General features: G+C 39.3%; 1 protein-coding gene across 2 annotated transcripts in view; it reads right to left on the reverse strand.

Moving 5' to 3' along the window:
* Positions 1 to 457: 457 nt before the first annotated feature.
* NUP42 (nucleoporin 42) overlaps positions 458 to 15,841 on the reverse strand; it is a 25,208-nt gene continuing 9,824 nt past the window's right edge. For both annotated transcript variants that reach the window (XM_006146668.3, XM_027771120.1), the window contains 4 exons: positions 8,544 to 8,620; positions 7,698 to 7,784; positions 2,159 to 2,243; positions 458 to 1,305 (listed from right to left, as the gene is read on the reverse strand). In XM_006146668.3, coding sequence (XP_006146730.1) covers positions 728 to 1,305; positions 2,159 to 2,243; positions 7,698 to 7,784; positions 8,544 to 8,620 — 827 coding nt within the window. In that variant the 3' untranslated portion in view covers positions 458 to 727. The remainder of the gene's footprint in view (positions 1,306 to 2,158; positions 2,244 to 7,697; positions 7,785 to 8,543; positions 8,621 to 15,841) is intronic.

Consider the following 15,841-nt stretch of genomic DNA (forward strand, 5'->3'; position numbering starts at 1 on the left):
GCAGTTAGTGTAAAGGCTATGTCGCTGAACTCCCATGTAGCCGACAGCAGTTTGAGTCCCGGACCCAGTGGTTTAAACTCAGGCCAGGCGCATGTGCGTGCGTGCCCAAGATCCCGAGAATAGAGGAGAAGGGATTGCGACGTGGGCATCCCTCCTGAGGGGTGATTTCTCGCTTTCTATCTCTCTGTCTCTCTGTCTCTCTGTCATTTAGGTGAGCTCACATGCCTTATGGCAAAAAAAAAAAAAAAAAAGAAGAAAAAAAGAAAAAGCCTCTCCAAATAAATAACACTCAGGTGCATGTGTGCCCAAAATTCTGAGAGGAGAATGGAGAAGAAGGGACTATGGTGTGGCTGTCCCCTTTGGGGGGCAATTTCTCAATTTCCCTCTCCAGTGGGTACACATGCCTTATCACAAAACCTCAAAAAAAAAAAAAAAAAAAAAAAAGAGAAGGTAAAAATGGTGTATAAGGAGTACTTTATTTGATACAATTTTTTCAATTCCATTTATAATCACAGTTCCAAAACATTCCTTTGTTTATTTTTTGTTTTACTTACACTTAAGAAGTTAATTTAAAAATCTTTCAAATTATTGAAAGCTTATAAATATATACATGTATATGTGTGTATATGTACATAGAGACATATATATATACATATCTTTGCTTTTATGTAAGCCACTCAAAACAACTTCAAAAAATCATCCTTTTTTTGTATGAGGAACTGTCCTTTTAAATATTTAGAAGCTCCACAGGTGGTGGTTTTAATGGAATTTTTCCCAGAGTAAATTTCTTAGATTGAAATTGTTCCAGTTCTTCTGCTGTTAGTTTATCCTTGGGTGTGAATAACACATTATCTGTTGTGATGATGCTGTTTGAGACTGGGAGAGAAGAGGATATGCTGTTATTTCCAAAGATGTCATTAGATGGTTTGGAAAAGGCAGTGTAAGAATGTGAGCTTGAACTACCAAAACCAGCCACAGAATTGCCGCTTCCATCAGCTGGGGTCACTGAAGCTCCAACAGGACCTGTTGCGAAGGAAGATGGAAATCCTGAAAATCCAGGTGATCCAAAACTAGAAGTTGCAGGGCTTTTAAAGGAAAACGAAGCAGCAGATGTACTTTTAGGTTTCTGAAATCCAAAAGCCGGAGTGGGAGCAGACATGGCAGAACTGGCAGAGGGTATAGCTCCAAATGCTGGAGGACTCGCAAACACAGAAGGGCCTCCAGAAGGAGCAGTGACAAATCCTGAGCTTGCTGTAAAACCAAAATTCTGAACATTATCACTGCTGCTGTTATTCACTGGAAAACCTACAAGAAAAAGAAAAAAAGAATTATTATAGTCATAAAATGTAGCCATATTACCCCTACTTCCACCTTTCTTTCTTATTCCTACTATGTTTGGATGTTGAGAAGTTTACAGGAAGGAAGAAGAAGGAAAAGTGAAAATGGGACTAGAACAAATCGACTAAATCCTATTTTCCTGGCTTTTCTGCTACTGACGTTTACTTCCTCCCAAGGAGAAAGACAGGGGCCAGAATGGGACTTTCACTTTCAGCTTGCCACCCCACCTCAGTAGAGCTCTCACTAGAGAACAAGCCTATGCTATATTGTACACTGTGTCAAGAAGGTTCTCAAAGGGGCTGCTACCACAGCTATAAACTCCTATAAAACTATTTTGTTTTTGGTGGAGGAGGTTTTTTGCTATAGGGCGCATGTACTCGACAGAAAGACAGAGAGAGATAGAGAGACAGAAAGTGAGAGGGATAGCCACGCCACAATCTCTTCTCCTCCATTCTCCTCTAGGGATCTTGGGCACGCACACACATGCACCTGGCATGAGTTTAAGCCCTTGGGTCCGGGACTCAAACTGCAGCAGACTGCATACGAGTCCAGCAATGTAGCCATTATGCTACCTGCTGGTCCCTCCTATGAAACTCTTGAAAGATCATTGCTAAAATGGACTTCCAAAGCCTGAGCTGTAGGGTTTCTCAAAGACTCTCACCCTAGCTTCCCTTTCACAAATGTTTGAAGAACCAGATTCTTCAAAGTTATATGATAGAAGGTGGTAAAATTCACAAGGGTAATTCAGGTTTTATAATTGGATTTCTATAAAATCCTGATTTTCTGAGTTGGGGAAGTCCCATATTACTTTATCACTTACCTGGTGATCCAAATGTTGCTGCTTGCCCAGTGCCAAATCCAAATGTAGGTGCTGCTTGATTTACTCCATCCTTTATATCAGAGAGCTTTAAAACAAAACATGCAAACAATAAAATGTTTGGTGACAATTCGCAAGTACTTTTCCATACACCTAAGCCAAATTCAATATTTAAGATATGCATTTCAGATGTGAAGTTAAATGTTTAACATGAAAAAATGCCCAGAGTAGGCAGAGGGAAGGGTTGAAAATAGTAGGATAAAGCACCTCAACTAATAATAATTTAAGCATGCACTTTTTTTTAAAAGTACAACAAGGCCACACGTAGTGTAGAGCTTAAGGCACTGGATCCCACATGGATGACTGCGTGGTGTGAATCCTAGATCGGGCATCTTAAAAAATGACCCTGTGTACTTGTGCCCAAAATGCCAAGAGGAGACTAGAGGAGAAGGGATTATAGCATGGCCATCCACCCTGGGGGGAGTGATTTCTTACTTTCCCTCTCTCTTTGTGTCTCTCTCTGACAAGCACACATGCTTTACTAAAGACTAAACAAAACAAAACAAATTAATAGTGATCATCTTTGAGTGATAAATTATGAATGATTTTAAATTTGTTTATGCTTTTTCGTACTTTCTAAATTTTTATAGAGAGCACATATGATCAGAAAAATAACTTTAAATAATACTTTTCAGTATCCACATTAAAGGTTGGATCTGGATTTATCAAGAAATCTGGATATTAGGAAAAGGGAACATTTATAGGACATCCAATGCATGAACTGAAGTAGATTCACAATTGCATTTAAATGTTCTTCTTGTCCCTTGTTAACTCCCTTCTCAACACCTGGTTCCAGGCAATCAGATCTTTTGCTTTCTATCGCTATAGGTGAGATCTGTCTTTTTGAGAGTTTCATATAAATGGAATTAGTACTCTTTTGTCTTTTTGTTTGGCTTCTCTCCTTCAGCCTAATATCCATTAACAAATAAATGGATAAACAAAGTATAGTATATCATATAATGGAATGCTCCACAGCATGAAGGAGTGAATATGATATGTGCTAAGCCAGGTGTGTGTGTGTGGTGGGGCTGTCTCAGATCCTCACTGGTGGAGAGGCCCCAGGAAGTTAGCAAAAAGTGAGAACTTTCAGCCCTGAGGAAAGTCCAGTAATTCTTTGGACTCAGTTATCCCTTCTCCATTAATTCTCAATGAGGTTGATGGTGGGCTACCTCACTGGAATCCCACATACTTGACCACAGTTCAAGTCCAAGACCCGGTAGCTTAAAACTCACGCTGGATGCATGTGCATGTGTGTCCAGGATCCCAGGAGCAGAATGGAGAAGGGATTGTGGAGGAGAAGGAGTGTGGCCACCTTCCTGTGGGGTCATTTCCTACTTTCTGTCTCTCTATCTCTGGTGAGCACACGTACCCTATAGCAAAAAAATCTCTTTTAAAAAGTTTATTTCTTTATTCCATAAGAGAGAGACATAGAAATAGAGAGGCAGACGTTTCCAACAGGACTTTGGTGCTGTGTTCTACTCCTAGCCTCAGCTAGCCTGGGCCATAGGCATCTGCACATGTGTTCAGTGTACACAGGGAGGCCTTGGGAAGCAAGCTTGGGACCGTCCCAAGTGGGTCCAGCGTCACAGAGAGTTGTGATACTGCTGCAGCCCTGGCCCTGTCATAACTTTTTTGAGAAAAATAACAGCCATGCTAGGGATGACTGACTCTTTTAAAGGCATTTCTATTTCTGTATAAGACAAAGATCCTACGGTAACTGTCCTACAGTGTCTAAATGTGCATTCACATAATATTTAAAAGTAATTTCTGTTTAAACACAGATAATTTTAAATACTAGAATCCATGTAATATTTTCCAATTTTCAAAACTACTACTATAAAGTTAAAAAACGTTACCCTAAAAACAGACTTAAAAGGGACCAGATGGTGGTATAGCAGTAAAGCGATACTCTGAGGCGAATCTAAATCGGAGGGTTGCCAGTTCACACCCAGAGTCCTTCCTCTCTGAGTATTCCAGGCATGCGTGTGCCCATGATCCATGTTTACAGAGCCTAGGGATACGCTGTGTATCAAGACACTGTCTGGATGCTGTTTAACTCTTTCTCCCCCTCTCTGTTTCTCACTCATGGAATAAATAAACTAAAAAGAAATGTTTCATTGGTTGGTTCCATGACCTGGTGGTTAGGGCAGTTGGAACCCACATGGCCAACCACGTAGTTTGAGTTCTGGACCAAGCAGCTTGAGAAATATGCTGTTCACGTGTATGTGAACACGTCCAGGATCCTGAAAGGAGGGAAAGATGGAGGAGAAGGAATTGTTGCAAAACCATTTACCATGGGGATGCTTTCTCTCCCCTCTCTCTCTCACTGGAGAAAACACACATCCTAGGGAACCAGCAGTTAGCGTAATGGCTATGTCGCTGGACTCCCACGTAGTCGACCGCGGTTCGTGTCCCGGACCCGGTGGCTTAAAACTCACACCAGGCACGTGTGCGTGCGTGCCCAATATCCCGAGAGGAGAATGGAGGAGAAGGGATTGCGGCGTGACCATCCCCCCTGGGAGGTGATTTCTCGCTTTCTGTCTCTATGTCTCTCTGTCTGTCTGGCGAGTGCACGCGCCCTACAGTGAAAATCTCTCAAAAAAAAAAAAAAAAAAAAACCACACACACACACATCCTGAAGCAAAAATAAATAAATAAATAAATAAAAATAAAACATTTAGAAAGTATAATTAGTACCATCAGGTGGCACGAGGTCAGGGTGGCTGGATCCCACATGGCCAATGGCACAGTTTGAGTTAGGGTTTTGAATGCAACAGCTAGAAAGGCACGCTAGGCACATGTGTGCATGTGCCCAAAATCCTAAGAGATGAATGGAGGGGAAGGTACTGTGGTGTGGCCATCCCATTTGGGAGAGTTTTCATCCCCACTCCCATTTTTCTCCAGCAAGCACACATGCCCTATAGCAAGCAAGCAAATAAATAAAATTAAATTTAAAAATCCTTTTTTTTTATTTAACAGAAATTTTTGCTATAGGGCAAGTGCACTCACCACAGAGAGAGAAAGAGACAGAAAGTGAGAAATCAGCCCCTAGGAGGGATGGTCACACCGCAATCCTTTCTCCTCCATTCTTCTCTTGGGATTTTTGGCCACACATGCACACATGCTCAGTGTTGAGTTTTAAGCCGCCAGGTCCAGGACTCGAATTGTGGTCAACTATGTGGGAGTCCAGTGGTGTAGCTATTATGCCATCTGCTGGTCCCAAAATAAAAAAAAATCCTTATAAAAATAAAGAGCATAACTGGCCCAGCCATGGCAGTGTTAGCAGGAGGGTCACACTGTCTAAGGCTGGGGCCACAGGGGAGGACTGGGATTGGATCCCAGACCAACCTGAATAGGCCAGGCATGGTGGTGCATGCCTGTAATCCAAGCTAACAGGGGAGGAGGCTAAGGCAGAGGATTATAAAGGCAAGACTCTGTCAAAATATTTCTCTCTCCCTCCTCCTGTACAATCTCTCATCATTTAAAAACAAAAACAAAACAAAACAAAAAAAACCATATATTTGTCTGCTTTTCTGACTGAGGAACAGAGAAAGCAACTCCAGAACCTTCACTCTAAAAGATAGTATCTTAAGAATGCATGTACCATGAGACTGATAGCTTCATGCACCTACCATTTGAACAGAATCCTAACCTGTTTCCTGACTTTAAGCAAAGTTCCTTGGCGTTTCTTTGATTTAAGTTAAAACTGGTTTTCTTAGTAGTAACAAGTGAACTCACCATTGAAAGTAGTTAGGTTATGTAGGAAATTGTGTGATCAATGCAATGTGGGTGGAAAGGGAATGGAGGACAATTTTGGACACCGGAGGTGGTGTGAGAGGCAGGTGGGAAGGGACAGAGGGTCAGAAAGAGGGGTGGAAATAATTCTAGGAACTAGAATTGGAAATTTTTTTTTTTTTTTTTGTAACTCAATTTACATTCCTTCCCTAAGCATCATCACATGGCACAAAATGCAACCTCCCATCCAGTACACACTGCATAGTGACTCAATCATGCACATTACAAAAAAAAAAAAAGTTCCAGGAAAAAAAATATATCTATTCAATGATTGCAGTAGGACGTAGCCCCAGCTAGGTGCTACTTTATAGTTAGACTTGTGCTCATGGAAATGTGTGTGTCACCTGTGTTTGCTATGAGGATATTTGGATTGATTAGGTGGCTCAATAAAATGTGGGGGGAAAATGGTATAGAAAGCAAACATAGATACCAGAGACAGTGTGGGAGGAGAGCGGGAGGTGGCAGAGGGTAAGAGATAGGGAACCAAGGATGGGGGGAAAAAAGCAAAACATACAGAAAACAAGAAATGGAAGATCATTTGCTGACAATAACATGTTTGTTGATGTGCTTGATTGAGACAATATACAGTATACTCTGGATGGAAAATCTCATTTTGTATGCTGTAATGATGTACAGTGGATGAATGCAAATAAATAAATTGAAAAAAAAAAAGAATGCATGTACCATAATTCATCCATTTGGGTTTTTTTAATTGTCAAGAGATGTGCACTTGCATCACTTTAGTTGATGCTTTAGTTGATGAATTTAGACTTTTCAGTTCATTTACCCTGTTCCTACATTGATTAATTAACTGTTGTACAGAACTTAGCTAAAGAGAGAAGACAAAGAAATAATGACTCAACAGTGGGTGTGAACTGGCAACTCTCCGATTTAGATTCACCTCAGAGTATCGCTTTACTGCTATACCACCATCTGGCCCCCTTTTAAGCCTGTTTTTGGGGTAACGTTTTTTAACTTTATAGTAATAGTTTTGAAAATTGGAAAATATTACATGGATTCTAGTATTTAAGATTATCTGTGTTTAAACAGAAATTGCTTTTAAATATTATGTGAATGAACATTTAGACACTGACTGTAGGACAGTTACCGTAGGATCTTTGTCTTATACAGAAATAGAAATGCCTTTAAAAGAGTCAGTCATCCCTAGCATGGCTGTTATTTTTCTCAAAAAAGTTATGACAGGGCCAGGGCTGCAGCAGTATCACAACTCTCTGTGACGCTGGACCCACTTGGGACGGTCCCAAGCTTGCTTCCCAAGAGACGAAGACGAAGACGACGACGATGACGATGACGAAGAAGATGACAAAAGAGGAGAAGGAGAATTAGAAGGAGGAGGAGGAGAAGAAGAAGAAAAAAGAGAGAGAGAAAGCACTCCCCAATGGGGTACAATCCTTTTTCCTCCACTTCTCTATCCTATCAGGATTTGGGACACACATGTATAGGTGCCCAGTATGATATTCAAACTGCTGGGGTTGGGACTTGAACCATAAACAGCTGTGGGATCTGGCTCCCTACACACAGGGCTAAACTGCAGCACTGTGGAGTCAATCCTATACCATAACTCTTGACAGAATTTTTGCTTTGTTTTCCAAATCCAAAGTGAAAAATATTTTGCAAACAAGCAACAGATTAAAATACTTTCCTGAAGAAAACCTCTAATACTCACCAAAGCTGCTTTAGTTGATGAATTTAGACTTTTCAGTTCATTTACCCTGTTCCTCCATTGATTAATTAACTGCTGGACAGAATTTAGCTGAAGAGAGAAGACGAAGAAATAATGACACAACAGTGGGTGTTAAATTAATTTCTTTGATAAAAACTTCATGTATTCACTTCTCAATCTCATAAAGCTTATGGGACAGTGTTATGGTCCACAGTTGTAAAATCTGCACTGACTTGCAACTATTTGCTAAAGTTTTTCCAGTTATAGTCCCCCTCCCAGTTCTCCAGCTCCTCATATCACCTGGTTGATAACCATAAGTACCTGGCAGCAAGAGTTCGTTATGTTAGGATGGGAAGTGAACACGTGCACTAGTCGAACTGCATGGTCATGATCGTGGACAACCAATGGGAAAAGAGAGTTTAGAGCGTTTTCTTCTGGTACTCAATTTATTTTAGTCAAGATTTTTCAGTTTTGGATATTTGACAGGTGAAGCTATTATCTGTATAATGAACTGCTTCTTATTTAACTTTGTTTTTCTAGCAATTTTCATGGTATTAACACCTAACAGAAGCTCAATGTCTATCAAATGATAAAAAGAGTTTGATTTCTGAGAGTGATTGCTAGATAATTTATAATAAAAATAATTTATTTCTAATCATACAGAAAGAAATTCTGTTTTAGATAACTAACCAATTCCAAAGAAAGGAAATTAGAAAATGAAAGTGGCCTTGTCCTTTAAAAAATTATATACCTAACCAAATGCCAAAACACAAGCAAGTCACTAAAGCAGAGAAAATAATAATTAACAGCTAATCTGTTATCAACATAGATAATAGGAAACAAACTTACATAACTCTGTAAGTTATTGCTGGTTAAGAAGTTATGGTATTCAAGCCTCAACTCCTCTGGTGAAATGTCTGTAAAACCTGAAGTGAGGAATCAATTGGAATCTTTAAAATAAATATCAGTAATTTTGATAGTAAAGCTAGAGGTACTAGACAAGGAAATATGCTGATGTTGATTATTAGAAAATTTTCATAATCAAAAGGGAAAAAGTCAAAGCCTACACTCTGATGTTTAATAAAGTATAAAGTTAGAATAAAGTTGGTTATTTTATCTGAGTGGGGTAGAATTTTTTAAAGATAAGTGGAATGTAAGGAAAAAGATAGAAAAAAAAGCAAGATCTGATTGCATACACATTCAAACTTCAATTAAAAAAAATCCTGTCAGAAACTATATACAATAAACAAAAGGCAAACTAGGATCACTGTAACTAAAACATATATGAGAGAAGGCCAATATCCTTAAAGTATAAACAAACAGCTCTTACAAATCAGTAAGAAAAAAAAAATTTTTTTTTGAGAGGTTTTTGCTATAGGGCACGTGCGCTCGCCAGAGAGACAGACAGAGACAGACAGAAAGTGAGAAATCGCCCCCTAGGGGGTATGGCCACGCCGCAATCCCTTCTCCTCCATTCTCCTCTCTGGATCTTGGGCACACACACAAACGCGCCCGGCGTGAGTTTAAGCCACCAGGTCCGAGACTCAAACAGCGGTCAACTACATGGAAGTTCAGTGACATAGCCATTATGCTACCTGCTGGTCCCTCGATAAAAATAATATGGGCAAAGATTAAAAACTAAAACAGGCAACTCACAAAAATTCAAACAGCCACTAAATCAATGAAATAAAGCTAAAATTTTTTAAAATCACTTTTCCTTATTCATTATAGAGCACTTGCACACGGGAGAGGAAGAGGAGGACCTCCGCACAGGGTCTGGTCAAGCAGCAATCCCCTTCCTCTAATCCTCTGGACCATGGGACCTTGAGACTGCCATGTTTTAGGCTGACTAGTCCAGGGATCTGAACTTTGGTCGCCATGTAGGATCTGGCTTCTCTTAAGCAGCACATACTGCTGAACTATGGAGCTGGCCGGAAATAAAAGTTAAATTCTTAAAGGACCAGCAGTTGGCATAATGGCTATGTAGCAGTCTAAGTGATTAGGTCATATCTTCTCTTACTCCTGCTTGGCTGCCTGACTACTGCAATTAGGCTCACCTGTGATCTGGTCTTGGCTACTTCTCTGTCCTTAGGTCCTATTAACCTTTCCCTTGTTTACTCTCCTCCAGTGACTCATGCCTCACTAGTCCTCAAACACCCAACCTCATTTCTCTTTCAGAGCCTTCGCATTAGCTACCTTACTGCCAAGCATGTTTTCCACAAATCTTCCCATAACTGGGCACTGTTCATAACTCAGTGCTCAGCTCCAATACTGCCTCCTAAGAATGGATTAACTACTTTATCTAAAGAAATGTTGTCTCCCTAGCTATTTTCCATTCCTTCTAGTTGTGCTCAACCAGGGTACTCATCTGAACTGCTGAACACAGAAAATGAACTGAGTGACTATTTTTTCAATTGTAGCAAGGTGGTACAAAACTAGTATAATTCTAGCTGCACAAGAAAAGTTAATTCATTACATATAATGGATGCCAAAGGATAGCAGTCCTCAAAGATTTTTAGTCTTGGGATCAATCACATTCTTAAAAAATCACTGAGACCCAAAAGACCTTTTGTTTACATGAGTTACATATATTGATACATTTAGAAAATATTTGTTAACTCTTTAAAGAAAACAATTATATAGCCAGAGAAAAAAAATTTCTGAAACAAAATAAAAATTTAGTGAGATGGTACCAGTAGATGGCATAATGGTTATGCTGCTGGACTCCCACATAATCGGCTATAGTTAGAGTCCCTGGACCGAGTGGCTTAAAATTCATGCCGGGCATATGTGTGTGCATACCCCAAATTACAAAAGGATAATGGAGGAGAAGGGAGTAGCAGCATGACCATCCCCCCTGGGGGGTGATTTCTCGCTTTCTGTCTCTCTGTCTCTCTCTGTCTGTCTGGCGAGTGCACGCGCCCTATAGAGAAAACCTCTCCAAAAAAAGAAAACAATTTAGTGAGATGAACAGCACTGTTTTATGTTTGTAAATTTCTGTAATGTTTGGCTTAAGAGAAAACAGCTAGATTTTTATATATACAAAGGGTCTTCAAAAAGTTCAAGAAAGCCCTCACTTCCTGGTGGGTAATGGGATGGTGTGATTGGAAAGCGACCTCCGTTTCAAGGATGCAAGTGGCATTTAGAGTCTTCTGGATCTATATCAGGTGTTAGAAAACTACTCGGATGCTCCAATGACACCAAAACAGATTCTGCAGGTCATAGAGGCAGAAGGACTGAAGGAAATGAGAAGTGGGGCATCCCCTCTTGCGTGCCTCAATGCTATGCTGCATTCCAATTCAAGAGGAGAAGAGGGGCTATTTTATAAACTACCTGGCCGAATCAGCCTTTTCACACTCAAGAGCGATTTTTGCTATAGGACATGTGTGCTCATCAGAGTGTCAGAAAGCAAGAAATCATCCCCCAGGGAGAATAGCCACGCTGCAATCCATTCTCCTTCAGAGATTTTGAGCATGCATGCACACACGCCCGGTATGAGTTTCAAGCTGCTAGGTCCAGAACTGGAACCACAGTCAACTACATGGGAGTCTAATGATGTAACCATTATGTCTCCTGCTGGTCCTGTAGTTATATACAGTTTTATATATTGGGTTACTGGAAAAGTCATGATGCATTTTTATAAAGAATATAATGAAAACTTTTCCAGTGGTCCAATAGTTATATTTTATATATTATACATATTACCAAAAAAATGCCTGTTGATGTCAGATTTCTAATTTTGAGAGAGAGAATTAATTTTTTTGTGTATATCTTATGGGTAGGAACTGAATTTTATTTGTGTTTGTAATTTAGCTTTTGGAAATATTCTTGGCATAGTCTATGTGTGGTAAACATTTGAACTGAATTATATTATTACATTTCTTCACTTAAATGTATCTGAGTAAATACCATTGTGTGAATCTGTTCTAAAAAAAAAAATCAAGGAAAATGCATATCATAAAAAAAGGCCAGTATTTCAGTAGTTTTACACCAAAATAAACTCATATATGGCTCCATTTATCCATGAAATATTTAAAAAAATTTTTAATTTATTCATTCATTTACTTTAATTTGACCAGAGAGACACACACACATACAGACAGAGAGGGAAAAAAAGGAGAGAACGAAAGCCATCAGGTCCCAGATTTGAACTGTGGTTGGTCATGTGGGAGTGTCCAGTACCTTAACCACTATGCCACCTGTTGGTCCCTCCATGAAAATTTTAAGGTCCTTGCTACGGTCTGAATTTGTGCTCCTTTGGGATTCATGTGTTCAGCCATTATATAAGGATTAAGTTTGGTTATGGTATTGAAGGACGGGGCCTTTGGGAAGAGATTAATGATGGAATGGTTATGATGGGGCCTCCATGATTGAGTTCTAGTGTGTATACATACAAAGAAAGGAAATATGGCAGGCAGAAGCCACCTGGACACAGACCATGCTCTGCTTAAGATCTTGCCCTCTACTATGTTGTAGCCTCACCAGAAGTTGGACCCTGGATCTCTAAATCATGAGCTGAATAAATGTGTATTTCTTTGTAAAATCATCTAGTCTCGGTTTTTATTTTGGAGAGGTTTTTGATAGAGGGCACATGTGCTCGCCCGAGAGACAGACAGATAGAAAGTGAGAATTTGCCCCTGAGTGGATGGCCATGCCGCAATCCCTTCTCCTCCATTCTCCTCTCGGGGTCTTGGGCTCGCACGCACACGTGCCCGGCGTGAGTTTAAGCCACCAGGTCCAGTTCTTGAACCGTAGTCAACTACATAGGAGTCCAGCGACAAAGCCATTATGCCAACTGCTGGTCCCTCTTTTAGCAGTGTAGTAACAAACTGAAATAATCCCCTTGTGTGCGTCTGTATTCACTCTGTTACAATATGCTGTTCCAATTGAAGTGTATAAAGAAGCACACCTGTACTCACAGAGGTAAGTAGTCGGGAAAGGAAGACTTGGATGGGTAGTCCTTTTTAATACTACATCAAAACCTGAAAAGTGATAGTTTCTTATACATACATACACACATACACACACACACATATATTTATAAATGCATATATATATATATATGTGTATATATATATATATATATATACATTTTTATATACTTTTTCTTTTTGCCATAGGGCTCATGTGCTCATCAAAGAAAAAAAGAGCCAGAGAGAAAGGGAAAGTGAGAATCACACCAAAATCCTTTCTCTTTCATTCTCCTCTCAGGATTTTGAGCAAGCATGCACATGTGCCTAGTGTTTTTCGAGCTGCCAGGTCTGGGACTTGAACCTTGGAGCTGGCCATGGGCCTTAACCAGCACGCCACCTGCTGCCCCTTCCCCCTGCCTCAGTTTTTTTTTTAAAAGAGACAAGGTTCTGCTAGATTGTCCAGGCTGGCCTCAAACTAAAGCTCATCTTGCCTCAGTTTAGTGAATAGCTGAGATTACGGGTGTATGCCACCACACCCAGCAATGAGTGATAGTATTTTATTTATTTTTTTTTTAGATTTTTGCCATAGAGTGGATGTGCTTACTGAAGAGAGATGGAGAGAGTAACAGAGAGAGAGAAAGTGAGAAGTCAACCCCCGAGGCATGATAGCCATTCCACAATCACTTCTCCTTCATTTTTCCTCTTGGGATTTTACACACACATACACACACACACACACACACACACACACACACACACACACACACATTCCCAGCATGTTTTTCAAGCTGCCAGGTCTAGGGCTTGAACTGTGCAGCTGGACAAGACAGATCCAATGTCTCCTTAACCATCATGCCACCTGTTGCCCCAAGTGATAGTTTCTTAAAGATTAGCCACAATGTGAACTCAAACTAAATAGAGTCATTCTTTTTTTTTTTTTTTTGGAGAAGTTTTTGCTATAGGGCGCTTGTGCTCACCAGACAAACAGACAGACAGAAAGCGAGAAATCACCCCCACCCAGGGGGAATGGCCACGCTGCAATCCCCTTTCCTCCATTCTCCTCTCGGGATCTTGGGCACACACACACATACACATGTGCCTGGCGTGAGTTTAAGCCACTGGGTCCAGGACTTGAACCATGGTCAACTACATGGGAGTCCAGCGACATAGCCATTATGCTAACTGCTGGTCCCAATAGAGTATTCTTCAATATCTGTTGGAAGTTGATTCCATGACCTCCTGAGGATACCAAAATTAGTGGATTTTAAGTCCTTAATATAAATTCGTATAGATTTGCATATAACCTATGCACATAGTGCCATATATTTTAAGCTATCACTAGATTATTTCTAACACCAAATACAATGTAAGTAATTGTTATACTGTATTGTTTTCATTTGTTTTATCTTTGTATTGTTGTTTTTATTTATTTATTTAAAAATATTTAACCTGTAGTTGGTTGAATTTGCAGATGCAGAATCAGTGGATATGGAGAACCAACTGTAAGTGACTGGTACTATTACATTAAAACAATTAAGTGTAAATAAAAAAAATTTAAAAAGCATTTTGATGAAAAAAAAAAAAACAACCACAATCCACTGATTTATCTTACATTTAGAATGGGGTTTTAGCCATGTATAAGTTTGTAACATTGTGCATTGGTCATTTGAAAACACTGGTTCACTGAGTTATGTAGAGCTTCCAAGTGTAGGCATATGTCATCATAAAATATCAAAAAATTCATGTTAATGTTGCTATCCATCTAATCAGAAGAGATTTTAAGTACTAAGAAGCCATTATACTCATGATGACAGAAAAGAGTTTTTTTGTAATGCTAATTTTTACTTAAATTTTGTCACTGGTAATAAATTGCCATTTTCTTTTTTTAAATGATAGACTTACTTCATCTTATAGAAAATGTATCCCAAATACTTAAGTCTGAATAGACATAGTTGTAATTCTTTTTGTTCCGTTTCTTTTTATTCATGAGAGACCATGTGTGCATGCCCGAGAGAAAGGGAAAGACTGTGCAGCTGGACAAGACAGATCCAATGTCTCCTTAACCATCATGCCACCTGTTGCCCCAAGTGATAGTTTCTTAAAGATTAGCCACAATGTGAACTCAAACTAAATAGAGTCATTCTTTTTTTTTTTTTTTTGGAGAAGTTTTTGCTATAGGGCGCTTGTGCTCACCAGACAAACAGACAGACAGAAAGCGAGAAATCACCCCCACCCAGGGGGAATGGCCACGCTGCAATCCCCTTTCCTCCATTCTCCTCTCGGGATCTTGGGCACACACACACATACACATGTGCCTGGCGTGAGTTTAAGCCACTGGGTCCAGGACTTGAACCATGGTCAACTACATGGGAGTCCAGCGACATAGCCATTATGCTAACTGCTGGTCCCAATAGAGTATTCTTCAATATCTGTTGGAAGTTGATTCCATGACCTCCTGAGGATACCAAAATTAGTGGATTTTAAGTCCTTAATATAAATTCGTATAGATTTGCATATAACCTATGCACATAGTGCCATATATTTTAAGCTATCACTAGATTATTTCTAACACCAAATACAATGTAAGTAATTGTTATACTGTATTGTTTTCATTTGTTTTATCTTTGTATTGTTGTTTTTATTTATTTATTTAAAAATATTTAACCTGTAGTTGGTTGAATTTGCAGATGCAGAATCAGTGGATATGGAGAACCAACTGTAAGTGACTGGTACTATTACATTAAAACAATTAAGTGTAAATAAAAAAAATTTAAAAAGCATTTTGATGAAAAAAAAAAAAACAACCACAATCCACTGATTTATCTTACATTTAGAATGGGGTTTTAGCCATGTATAAGTTTGTAACATTGTGCATTGGTCATTTGAAAACACTGGTTCACTGAGTTATGTAGAGCTTCCAAGTGTAGGCATATGTCATCATAAAATATCAAAAAATTCATGTTAATGTTGCTATCCATCTAATCAGAAGAGATTTTAAGTACTAAGAAGCCATTATACTCATGATGACAGAAAAGAGTTTTTTTGTAATGCTAATTTTTACTTAAATTTTGTCACTGGTAATAAATTGCCATTTTCTTTTTTTAAATGATAGACTTACTTCATCTTATAGAAAATGTATCCCAAATACTTAAGTCTGAATAGACATAGTTGTAATTCTTTTTGTTCCGTTTCTTTTTATTCATGAGAGACCATGTGTGCATGCCCGAGAGAAAG

Source organism: Tupaia chinensis, unplaced genomic scaffold (genome assembly GCF_000334495.1).
Source record: "Tupaia chinensis unplaced genomic scaffold, TupChi_1.0 Scaffold000184_1, whole genome shotgun sequence".
In the NCBI taxonomy this organism is placed as follows: domain Eukaryota; kingdom Metazoa; phylum Chordata; class Mammalia; order Scandentia; family Tupaiidae; genus Tupaia; species Tupaia belangeri.